Consider the following 13,207-nt stretch of genomic DNA (forward strand, 5'->3'; position numbering starts at 1 on the left):
GGCGGCTGTTGAACCTAATGAGGATTAACAAGATCAGAACGGCAGGTCACTCCTTTTCTTATCTTGCACCACTCCACTAGAATGAGCTCGCTGACGGCATCCGTGATAGTCTCCACTTGGGACTGTTCAAGAAGTGCCTTAAAACCTGGATGTTTAATCATTAATCAGCTGCCTTTTCTTCACTGTTCCGATATTGGGGCGCCGAGAGATCCCCTTGGGGATGATTCGTTTTGCGCCTAATAAATTCTAATAATAATATTTAAGCATTGGTAGGTACTGCCGTAATGGCATTTTTTATCAATGTAAGAACAAATTGATTGACCGGTCCGTCGAACATGAGGGCTGGCCACCTTACTGTTCCAAAGTTTATTTCTCAAATAGAAACTCTCAAAGCAGAAGCTTGTTTTTGTAGAATTTTTTTTTACCTGCCACACCATGGGAGTATCCTCCCATGGTGTGGGGGTAATTTTCCTTTTTTACTGTCCCTAATTGCCAGTATATACTTATTGGTGAGAAGCAGTAAAGAAAAAAAAACATCAGACCAACCACTCTAAATTGAACAGATGGTCTGATGGTTTATCTCCGACTGGCCCTACTCTGTTGAGCCATCAAAGAAAGATTTGCACCAACAAAGTCAATTTTACTCTTTCAGTATAAAACTTGCAGTCCTCCTGACTCAAAATCAGGTGGGCAGACCTTGAGTTTGGTGGACAGAGTACTCCATCGCTGCTGTAATGGAGTAGATGTCCGCTAAACTCTCTAAATCGTCCCTGGAACATACCTAATGTAAATTGGTACTGACCCTGCTCCTCATGGGAACAGGCCATCCAACCCCCGGTCCTCTCACCCATTCACCCTACGACTCACTGCTTTTTCAGTTGGGAAATTTGAGATTCACGCCCCCAGAATCTCACGGACTACTGCACCAGAGGGATGCCTTGGATGCAGAAGCAATGGTTCTCTTTTTGCTCGAGAGTCCCAGAAGACCTATTTCCGAGCCGGGCATCTAACATTCAGTGGCTCGCCCACCGCTGGTACCGACGTACTGACATCGAATCGCGATTCTCTCAGCCTTTCTAGTACCGCATTAACCTGGGCGCCACTCTTGAAAGCTAGCCGACTGTGTGGTGAGTGAGCGAAAGTCCCTGTGCACCTGTTAACAAAGTGGGTGTACCAATCAGACGTGATAAGATTGCAGCTCTCTCATGAAACTGAATGGGTTTATCAGCGGTTCGTGTCATTTAATCTGATCGCTACACCTGGAGTATTTGACTCGGATATCTTTGCGGTTTGGAAGTGCCACTTAACAAGGAACAAAGTTCGTTGCAGTTTGTCGATGACCATTGTTGTTTTATTATGCCTCCATACTACATCCGTGCATGCGCACACGTCTTTGAATGGTACACCTACGTGGTTTTAACCCGTTAAAGCGTGGACTGGGCAGAGCTGCTTTTGGAAGGGGGTTGTTTGTTGGCAGCAGGGCAAACCAGAAACGCCTCAAATCATGCTTCCAGAGTCTCTACTACAAACTGTTTTGGTAGTTTATGGGATGCGCCATCAGGGGAAATTCGTGGCAAGTTGTGAACTTTAAAGGATATTGTGCGAGAAACATTGTGCATAACTGGTAGGATTTAAGGCATTTTACTTTGGTTTTCGGAATTAACCAATAAAGAAATTTGAAACGGTGAAAGGTGCATTTTAATGAAATATAGGCCAAAGGCCTCGAGGAGTGAGAGGGGAGAGAGGTGAGGGACAGGGAGGCAGAGGGTGGAACGTGGGAGACAGTGGGGAGGGAGAGGTATGTTTGTGTGCATGTGTTTTCGTAAAAACCTGCTGAATAATAACTACATTTTCCTGGCACTCTAGTCTTGGCAATTCGTTACTACGCATCCGATTAAGTCCTTACAGTAGTAATGCACCAACCTTTCAGACATCTGCCCTCATTGCCTACAAACAGGCCTTTAGGGCCAGCTCATCTGAGACTGCCTTATCAACAGATTGGCCACTTCTAGCCTTAGGAGAGACACAACCCTCTCAGCTTCCTTTTTTGAACAGCACCACAGACCGACCCAGAAGACTGCTGTTCCTACGCCATTCGCCGTCGCCCGATTCTGTAGAATCCTAGTCCGCAGTGCATACCAGCACACAGTCTCTCCACTGGTTCAAACTGCACAGAATATTAGTTAACTAATAGATTCTTTCTGCACCAAAGGTTTATAACTGAGATTGTAATCCTTGCTCCCATTCTGCACTCTGCAGATTGTCCTCAAAGAAGTCAACCCACTGAAGTGTACGTTTGCAGTTTTCTGTTTTACCTGTCTAACAAAAGGTAAATTGTTTTTCTGTGCGGCTACATCCCCTCCCCCTGTACCCAGATGGATCACTTAGATGCTAACCCCCTTAAAAGGCACTGACTTCTCCTTTTAAACACATACTAATTCTTGTGTGCGTGTATAACATTAAAGTCTTCGGGCGTCCACTGAAATGTGCATGCCCCAGCTCTGCAACAGTTTTACCTGCAAACTGAATACTACGGGCAACCCAACATACTGGCTGATTGTCCCTAGAATTATTTTCCATGCACAGGCATAAACGTCTTTGTTTACTGTTTATATGAATCGGGATGTGAGAATTTATGCCAAAATTAACTTTATTGTGTCCCAATCCTCCAAGTTCAATGTGCGCTTGCAAACAAAATTAAAATTGAGGCTCAGAGGTATTAAACTTTTTGAACATTTAGTTGTAATGGCTTGGAAGATGTACAATAATTTAGGTTACCATAGTATTTTTAGACATCCGCTATAAGTAATCTGTAGTGATGCAGACATTCCATTACAGGAGAATATTTACAGGTTTTCGTTAATTGAGGGACTGTGCAGCTACTTGGTTATTGATGAAAATGTGTACCTATAGGATTGATGGAGGAGATTGACTTTGGTGTCTCTTGCTGCTTTTTGTTGGGTACAGGGAGCATTGAGATTCCCGCTGCCGGAAGTGAACTCCTCTGCAACAGCTGCAACCTTCTCTCCTTCCCTCGACCTGTAGAATTATTTCATCAAGAAAGTTAGAAAATCCATAAGCCAAGTTCAGTATGTACAAGGTCTGTTCCTGGATGAACTCTGATCTTGAGGAGCACACTCCGCGCCAGTATCTTGTAAACTTCACAAAAACTGTCAATAATTTCCTTTGACTAGGAACCGCTCATGTAATTTCACCAAAATCTTCTGGATAATAGCCCTGCTGGCATCCCTGGGAGTGAACAGCCTTTTACCCCAGCGATGCACCAAAGCATATTTTTCAGGAATGGGAGGGGAGAAAACTTGGCTATGATGTGAACTGTAACTTTGATACATATTGACTCAAAACGCGTCGAACGAAAACTTCAGGATGTGCTTGTTCGTATCAGGAAACACACCAGTTAATACATCTAGGAAAAGCTAAATGTGTGCTCCTTTTCAAACACACCAAAGTCAAATAGGCTAATACGCCGACCACGTAACTCGAGCAGCCCCGCCCCCTAATTGATGCTCCTTGTATGACTGAGGGTGGTTTGAGATGGGTTAAGAGGCTAAAGGGAGTGCTCACTTATACACTGAGTGGTCAGATAGATTCATTCTCTAGTCACGTGACTCTCAAGCCGTCCCGCCCCCTAAGTGAAGCCCATGGTGTGACCAAGGGTGATTTGAGATGAGGAGGCCGCTCCGTGTTGTTGGTTTGTGTGCCTTTATGGAGTGGGTCTTTACATTTCTGAAACCTGAAGTTGCTTGGTAGAGTGCAACGTGGCCGTTCGTCATCACGTCAGTTATTGTGATGCGGATCTAAGCGCTTTCGGCTACTATGAAAGAAGTCGAGGAGCTAATAGAGAAGACCGTGCTCGGACTGCAGGTGTGGTGCACCTTTCAAGATGTGTGCTCTCCGAGGAAATGGAGACTTTTGTTGACAAGTGGCGTTTTTACCTCACTGGAAAGTCATTCCTTTGATGTGCAGGGGGCGTGTGAATGTGGACGAAAAAATGTGCGTTTTTTCAGTCATTTTCTAAAGAGGTCCGGGTCTCATGTTCTCCCAGACACTTCGCTTATCTCTGTCGAAATCTGCCGGTTTCATCATGGTCAAAAGCCGTTCATGCGTACGGGTTACATATCTGTCTGGGCATGGGGTAACTGAGACGGCAGTGGTATTTCTTTAGAAGCCATAGAGCTCAGATCAATCTCGAGTGGAAAACATCTGTACCTGTTACAACAGAGCAGCTCTACACTTGGTAGACAAAACGTGTCTTTAAGCGAGGGTATTGTCATGCCAGAGTCTACTGATCCTGAAAGTAGTGCCTAGAATAGGCAACCGAAATGGACTGATGGTTTCACTGTTTGGCCCAATTTCTTGAGTGCTTCAACGAAAGTCTGTGCCTCTATAAAAACGTAAATTGTCAGTAAATTCTTTATCACTTATGATCTTGTGGCAGTATCTGTACAGTGTGCCTAGAAACGTTTGCCACTGTTAGTTCAGTCAGAGTGTTCAAAATCTTAAGATCCTAAAACTTTACAGTAAGCTCACAGTAACACTATGCAATGATGTAATAGTGTCAGTCAAATAGGCTTTATTTCGATATGAATATATCTTTAAAAGCAACACAGTACAGTTTTAAAATACATAAAAAGCCTTATTTCATAGAAAACAGTTATACAAGAATCAAAATACGAAATACAAAAGGCAGCAATAAATTACATAAAATAGCCATAAAATCTCAATTAAACAATATCACAAAGCCTTTTGGACCTGATCAACCAAGCCCAATTTAAAAACTTCGCCATGCCACAGACAAGAAGGGGCCGTGTGTCCGATTTCAGAGTGCATAAGGCCTCCCCACAGTGTCTGGTACCTAGTTCTTTGCAGAGGGGTTTCAACCACCTAATGCGAGGGGCATTGTATGCAGGGCATACAAAAAGAAAATGAGGGACTGTCTCGATCATGGTCTCACAGAGTGGACAAAATGGAATGGTTTGTGCAGGAGGCTTCCATCTGGCAGTTAGTTCGTGAACAGGCAGCACTCCTACTCTGAATTTAAAATATAGGGCCCTATCTCTAGGTTTTGTAATAATATCGAGATAGGGCTCTCGAAATGCCACCTCCTTATGTAGTAGGAATTCGGCAGTAGATCTACCTACATTGGAGCTTAATTTTCTCGAATCCCTTACCCATTTCCAGTAAGAGTTTTTCAAAACAGACTTGGGAAGTGCGGTCCTAGACTGCCAGATATCTCCAAGGCCTATTTCTCCAAGTAGACACTTCACATCCCTTATCCATCCTATTTTGTGCCAACCAGGCATTGATAAGACCTCTTTTAACCCCTCCACATAGCTGGCAAGCTCTGGAACTCTCCATAGGCGCATCCAAAGGAGAAGGGGGCGTAACCTTGCCTGATCCTTGATAGAGCGACAGCCCATATCAAGTAGTAGGGAAACAGAGGGGGTACTATAAGGGAGACCCATCAAGTCCTTCAAAAATTTGTGTTCTGAACAGGTTAGTTGATCCACATTCTGCGCCCCCAGAGCTCCGCCCCATATAGCGCCGCACTCACACCTCTTGCCTTGTAAATATCCAGTACCGGGGCAATTGGTTTAAAGGTAGAGGAACGTTGTTCTTTGAGCAGGGCCCCCACCACCCTTTTATGGTTTAACAACATTTTTTGGAGGTGACAATTCCATGTCATGGTGTCAGTGAGGCGGATTCCTAAATAATCAAACTCCTTGACCCTTTCGAGGCATACTGAGTTCAACACTGGAGGCCTGCCTACTTTCTTCGGGGGATTCAGGATCAAATATTTGGTCTTTCCCGTGTTGATTTCTAACCCCCTCGCGTCACATAAAGATTGGAACCTAACAAGGAGGCTCTGCAGCCCAACCGGGGTCTTTGAGATCAGGAGGGTATCATCTGCAAATAGGAGCGTAGGTATTCTTCTGCCCGCCAGGGATGGAGCATCTGCAGGATATTGTAAAAGATGCTCCACCACACCGTTAACGTATAAAGAAAACAGTGTAGGGGCTAAAACACAGCCCTGGCGGACCCCTCTATTTACAGCTATTCTGGTGGTCTTTTGGCCCTGATTTCCCCACCGAACCTGAGCAAAATTTTCTTTGTGGAACTTAGTTATCAAGGACAATAGGTACCGTGGCATACCCAAATCAGATAGGACCTTCCATAACCTGCAACGGGGCACTAGGTCGAAGGCAGTCCGTAGGTCTATAAAAGCGAGATACAGACTGCCTTTGCCCAACAGAACCACCTTCCAATATAGCAGAAATAAACGGAAAGATTGTTTAATGGTCCCTGTGCCAGCCCTGAAACCTGCCTTTGGGACGCCCCAACCTGTTGGCCCTATAACCTGGATTCTGTATGGTGAAAAGGTCACCCAGTGCTTTAGTAGTGTTGCTAAATAAAGTAGAAACCTCATGGGGATTTGCTGCAACAGTATCTAAACTAATTAGAGCACTGGCCATAATAGATCTTATTTCCAAGATCTTTCCATCATCCAGCGCAAGCTTTTCCCATTTCAAGCGTCTCCCACAGTTCGAGAGGTGAACTTCGGACGATGACTTCCAGACCTGGGGTGCTTGCAGATTTTTCCCACCCGTCCATTTAGATGACAATGACAGAGATAGTGGGTTATGGTCACTGTCAATTGAGGGTATAACTACCATGTCCAACAAGAACTCCCAGAGTCTAAAGTTCAACAGGATGTAGTCAATTCGAGATGAATGACCTACCCTGTTAAAAGTATGGGCCCCACCAATATCAGACTTTGTCCGTCCATTAACTGCCCTGACGCTATATTCCATAGTCCGGGCATTTAAGTGGATAGCTCTAGGGTTCCAACTCTTGATTGGTTGTATTGAGAGGAATGGGATACCTCTCCTAGCATCATCCTCTTGGCAGCCCAGAATGTCGTCCGCCGCTAGGGGTTCAAAGGTGCAGTTGAAATCCCCTGCTATCATTATAAATGAGTCGACACAACCAGATCTGAGTTCGCCTTCAAGAGCTGATAGTCGATGAAGGCTTGCTTCTCTTTGGAGGTCTAACATAGACATTAAAAATCTCTAGGGACCTCCCCCCTAAGGGCCCTTTAATTACCAATCTCTGTAAGTCCGAAGACCTGGTGACTATGCTCGTTATGTGATAACCCAGTGAGATGCTTATCCAGATCAGTAACCCGCCTGAAGGGCGGCCTCTCCCCGAGGGAGAAGGGATCGCGGGGACAAAATAGGTAATATATCCGACCTTATATCGAGGTTCCACACACCAAGTTTCCTGGAATAAGCAAATTCCAAAAGCCTCAATGAAGGAATTCCATTCGGGTATATCCAAATTACGCGATATGCCCGCTATATTCCAGCTAACTAGTTTCAGCATGTCAGCCTCTGCCATAGCCGGTGTAAGAGAAGAACTCTGTGCTGGAAAACCATCCCCAGACCCAGAGTTGGATGAAACAGGATTCCCTAGTATCTGCTGGTTGGGGGCAACAGAGGCGGAGTCACCTAAATTTAGATGCATGATCGAGTCCCCAAAATTGGAGGTAAAAAGGCCGTCAGGGACCTGAGGTACAATATTATTTAGCTGAGGATCGGGGGGAGTCAAATGTACAATTTGGCTCGATATTTTTAGCAGACCTGGCCAACACTCTGCTATCAGAGTCGTGAGCAACAAACGTGTGATAGTCAATCCACCCCCTCTAAACCTGAGAGAGCCTCGTAACGATTTTGGAGGGGTATAAAGTAATTGTCCTCAGAATAAGTTAAGACCCTGGGGTTGGGCATAGCAACCAATGAAGATCTCGGATAAAAATAGGTCATATCATAGGGTATAATGGGACTATTACCATTTTCTTGAAACCAGTTAAGAATATAGCTTACTACTCTACGGTCCCTAAAGTTTATAACATTTATGTCTCTTTGTCCTTTGCTCTACTTCCAAGCCATGGAAGACGGCGAACATGTAATATCTCGCCGTTTAGATGAGGAGGAAGGGGACGATTCTGCCTAAGCCAATGTGCAGTTTTGTTTTTTAGCTGGGCATAATTTTCCCTCTTGCCATCTTCTAATATTGGGACTCCAGTAAGGACCACCACCAGCGGGACCGCCTCAGGTGGCAAATCTACTTGGAGACCCTTCGACTTTATGGGCCTAACTGGACTTATTGTCCTCTGCTTGTTTTGAGCAGTGGATTTGTCAGATGGTTTTACTCCCGCCTGAGCCTCTCTGGGAACATGTTGTACAGTTTGGGACGTGGGCTTTTGGGTGACTAGCCTTGGGGATTTTGTTTTTCCCGACTCAATGGTATTTGGATTTTTATGGACAATAATGTTTGGGACTTGTACCATAGGTGGAGATGCCAATACTGGCATCACATTATACTTGGATACCCCTGAATTTACAGCTAGTGCTTCCTCTAATGATTTAAGCCGATCTTCTAATCTAGTTAGTCTCTCTATCAACAACAAAGTTGAGGCTCTAATTAGCTGTTCCATGGTACCCCGTAATCCATATGGGAAGAATCTCGTATCAACCGTTGTGCTGGGGTTCCTTCTGCCGGTATAGTGGATGTCTTAGATAACAAACCTTTAGCAGGTTTACCAAAGTCAGTATGGCTGATCTTTTTCCTCTGTGGGTCAATTCCCCTTCTTCTTTTTCTTGGGGGTGAGCCTTGTATTCTGGATAGCTTTGTGTTAACAGGCTTTTTCCGCGTAACCTCTGCCACTGGTAAGGGTTTGTCAGCTATAACTTCCACTACTGGTAGTGAATCACAGAGAGAAGGTGAAACAAAGCTGTGCACTACATTAACCATATCAGGAGTAGAAGTTACATCTCACAGGGGGATGGGGATTGTGATACTATTATATATTGTATCAGAATCCTCATTTTCATCAGGACAACTAATATGTAATGATGTATCTAACAGCGACAAACCAGGGGAGGGGCATTTATTTTTAAGTGATTCAACAGAGCGGCGTCGCTCAGCGCGCCGCTCTGCGAGTAAACTTTCCCTCTCAGTATCGGGCACTACCCTAAGCACATAGTTATCCAATGTCCCTTTATTAGCACCGTTAGCCAAAGGCAATAACCCTCTTGTTGTGCTCTAACTCATGATGTATTACAATTTGTAACTAAACCAATGTAGGGCACAACAGCATATAAGCACCTGTAGGAGCTAGGAGTACATCCAGACTGTTTGCACTTACTAACTAATATGACACATTGCTTTGGGAATGTGAACAGTAAGTCAGAAAGTTGGCCCAGCCCGGCCTCCCTCGGCTCCTGAGGGCTACAGAGGGCCCGCCCTTTGCCCGGGCTTAGCCCGGCGCACTCCCGTGCGCTCCCGCGCAGTATGTGCAAGTGGGCTAAGTAGGCCGCGTGACAGGCGGTGGGCGGGGCCGGACAATGGACGCAGACCAGGTGCAATGGGTCTCGCAGGGACTCCTGGACAACTGAGTCCCTGCGGCGTCAGAACAGCCTGCTCCCCCTCCTCGCGGCCAGCAAAGCACTCCCCAATGTCTAATGGCGTGATGCGGCACCCGCGGAGCGGGTGCGGCGATATGCAGCGTCGGATCAGCAAGCCCAGGTGAGTTCAAGCAGCGTTTTCAAATAATACGGGCTCCTCACAGTGTAACCAGCAACAGCAGCTCCCAAGATAGAGTTGCAGAAGGGCGGACTTTCAGTGCGTGGCAGGCGGTGGGCGGGGCCGGACAATGGACGCAGACCAGGTGCAATGGGTCTCGCAGGGACTCCTGGACAACTGAGTCCCTGCGGCGTCAGAACAGCCTGCTCCCCCTCCTCGCGGGCAGCAAAGCACTCCCCAATGTCTAATGGCGTGATGCGGCGATATGCAGCGTCGGATCAGCAAGCCCATGTGAAGCGGCGTTTTCAAATAATACGGGCTCCTCACAGTGTAACCAGCAACAGCAGCTGTGTAGTGTGTTGTATACTTTTTCGACGCTCTGGATTCAGTCGGTGCTATATAAGGAATCCAGACCCAGAGTTCCGCATACTTTTTAGTTGTTATACAAAGTTTTAATTAGTTTATACGTTTTTTTTTCATTATTAAATTTTGAAATTAAGAAAATGCTGTACCGTTGCTATAATTTGTTTTTTTGTGCATAATTCTTTCCTTCCTGATTATTTTCAAAACTCATGCTTCCTACCATTTACCACTATAATTATGTTTTGGAATTATTTGATATCTACTATATTTTGCTATAGATCCCTCATATGCTTGCAGAAAGCAAATTGAGAAGTCCCATCAAGACTTTTAAGAAAAAGGAGATTATGTGGTAAAAGTGACACCTCTAAAATTCGTTTTTTTTAAAGAGAGGGGGAGGGTCTACTTTTTTGAGGGGGTTTCCTATCAAATTTGCGGCACCAGTACATGCCTGGAGGGACTTGGGTCTCTCTGTTGCTGCTTGAGTAATGTACTGTCTGTGGAAAGATGTACAGTTAGTCTGTCGGATATATTTGCACCCTAATTATGAAAAGAAATACGCTAGTATAATGTGAAGTAATTTCTGTTTGTTTTGATATTATCTCAGTTGTCTAAATTTAATGCAGTTTCGGTGTTGTTTTCTCCCAACAGGCGACTGGATGCCAACCATATTGTCACCGTCCCAGAAGACAGTTTTGAAGGCTTGGTTCACTTGCGGTACCTGTGGCTCGATGATAACAGCTTGACCGAAGTGCCTGTTCGCCCGCTTGGCAATTTGCCATCCCTGCAAGCGTTGACATTGGCTCTCAACAAAATTGCACACATACCAGACTTTGCCTTTGGAAACCTTTCAAGTCTTGTTGTCCTGTAAGTGTTAGAAACTTGTTTCATTCCAATCCAGGTGCCACAAGTTGTGTTGATTTTCTTTTACAGGCATTCTCTAATGATGTTAACCTTTATTGCCTCCCCAGCTAGTTTACCTGTGATTCTTTTCATGGTTACTGGATGTGGATCGCATACGCAACAACTCCCACCCGACAGCTGGACAGCCCCATGTACTGTTGTCAGCCCCACCTTCTTACTTGTCTTCATTCATGATTTATTCTCTGACGAGCATGCTTCTCAAGTGCATCTCTTCTTTGTTCCACATTCATGCTTTATAGTTAGTCCTGCACTGTACAGACCCCTATATGTACATATATAAATCCCAAATATATCTTTAAAAAAAGATTTATGGGAGTATGGCCATCTCTGTGATCAATACAAGATAATGAGTGTGTTTTAGCTTTTTCCTCTGTTAGTTGTTGGAAGCATAAGAATTGATATCTTTAAGCTTAAGTTATCAATGGGATCAAAACCACACTTTCTTCCTTGAGATCATCTAGAATTAACCATGGAAATTGTAAAGAAACCTGTGCATTCTTTTACACTACGAAGTAGAAGACTCCCTTTCTAAATTAGCCCTCTGTGCTCCCACATTGGGCATCCTTTATGGGCCTCATTTAAATTGCATCTTAGAACCCATAGCATATTTGCGTGAACCTTATCTGAACAGAAAAGCAGCTATCGTGAGAGTAAGGAAATGGAGAACAGATATCCACTGGTGTTACTGACCCTTTGTGACATTACACCAGTTTCAAGGTATTCCAAGTTCCACAGATGCACTGATGCGTAGTGGACAGCCCTTTGCAAAACATTTAGTTACTTTTTGCTCTTTTCGGTTGCTTATCTGTAACTAGTGCGGTGACAGTTTTATTCAGGCAGTTTATACATGTAAAAAAGACAAAATAATGAATCAATACAATCACAAAATGTCTCATTGAACCACATAATTTGCCTGTTCTTTGCACATGTTAGTCAACTATACTGCATAATTTTGTTATTCCTTGAACTCTTGTGGCCCACTGACTTTCCCCTACCAAGTTCAGTTACTATCCCTGCAAAGAACTTGGGAGTTTGGTTTGGGGAGGATCTGAGATTTGAGGCACACATAAAAAAACTTACAGGGGTGTGCTTCGGATCTCTTAAAGCCATGAGAAAGTTCTTTCCTTATTTGCCATCTTCAGCAAGAGAGTCTGTTGCGAGGGCTTTAATCTTATCTCGGCTCGACTATGCCAACTCTCTCTTTAGTGGAACTCCTGCCTTCCTAGTCGCAAGACTACAGATCATCCAAAATGCGACGGTACGACTGCTGTGCAATGTCCCTAGTAGAGAGAGTGTGCGCACACCTATGAAGGAACTACATTGGCTGCCGGTTGCTCAAAGGATTACTTTTAAAATCCGAACATTAGCATTTAAAGCAGTCAATGAACTTGGACCTTCCTACCTGAGGAAAAGATTTAGCCACTATACCCCCACTCGGCCTCTACGCTCAGCCGATTGCAATTTCTTGAGAGTACCCCGCTTCCAACGAGTGCGTCTGGGAGGCCAGTCACTTGCTGTTCTCGCTGCACGGACTTGGAACACTCTGCCTCTATCCTTGAGATTGATCAAAAATGTTGTTCCTTTTAAGAAGGCACTCAAAACGTATCTTTTTAGAATTGCTTATTAGACTTTTATATAACTCTTTTTCTGTTGGCCACCTGCTTGTTTTTCCTTTTTCGCGCCAGGATACTCTGGTAGTAATAGAGCGCGTTATAAAACAGCTAAAATAAAATAAATTGTTGCATAATTCCAGTTGCTTAAGCTATAGGCCAGGCTCTAAAAAGAGTTAAAGATTATCTTCTATCAAAAATATATATTCTTGAAGGTATTGTATTGGTCTTTCTTTATGAACATAAAATAAATATGGACTAGGTTTGATAATATTGTTGATTACAAAAAAAAATAATATCCACAAAGATATACCAAACTTTTTTCAGAACAAAGTATACTCAGTCAAATACTGCCACATTAAGAAGTATGTTTCTGATGTGTAAAATGTATGCAGGGATTAACACCATCAGCAGAGATTAATCGCCTGCTATTTCACAGGTGTGTCAAGAGTCTGGTAAATTAGAGAAAGGGAAGAGAATATTTGTTACAGAGCTGCCCAATATCACACAGGACTCAGAAAATATCTTGTATACAATGGGGAAACTCTGCATAATACAAACAATGAAAGACTAAACTCCTAAAAAAAATAGGCCCTCATTGGGCAATCCAGGTTTCAGAATAGCTAACACCCAGGTTGTGCAAGACAGACGGATAACCAGTGCTTAAGGTGGTGCTCTCTGGCTAATATAGAGATGACCACAACAAC

General features: G+C 44.2%; 1 protein-coding gene across 1 annotated transcript in view; it reads left to right on the forward strand.

Annotated features, from left to right (window-relative positions):
- LGR4 (leucine rich repeat containing G protein-coupled receptor 4) overlaps window positions 1–13,207 on the forward strand; it is a 344,040-nt gene that overhangs the window by 235,212 nt on the left and 95,621 nt on the right. The window contains exon 5 of the mRNA XM_078684206.1: window positions 10,618–10,833. Coding sequence (XP_078540332.1) covers window positions 10,618–10,833 — 216 coding nt within the window. The remainder of the gene's footprint in view (window positions 1–10,617; window positions 10,834–13,207) is intronic.

Source organism: Lissotriton helveticus, chromosome 3_2 (genome assembly GCF_964261635.1).
Source record: "Lissotriton helveticus chromosome 3_2, aLisHel1.1, whole genome shotgun sequence".
In the NCBI taxonomy this organism is placed as follows: domain Eukaryota; kingdom Metazoa; phylum Chordata; class Amphibia; order Caudata; family Salamandridae; genus Lissotriton; species Lissotriton helveticus.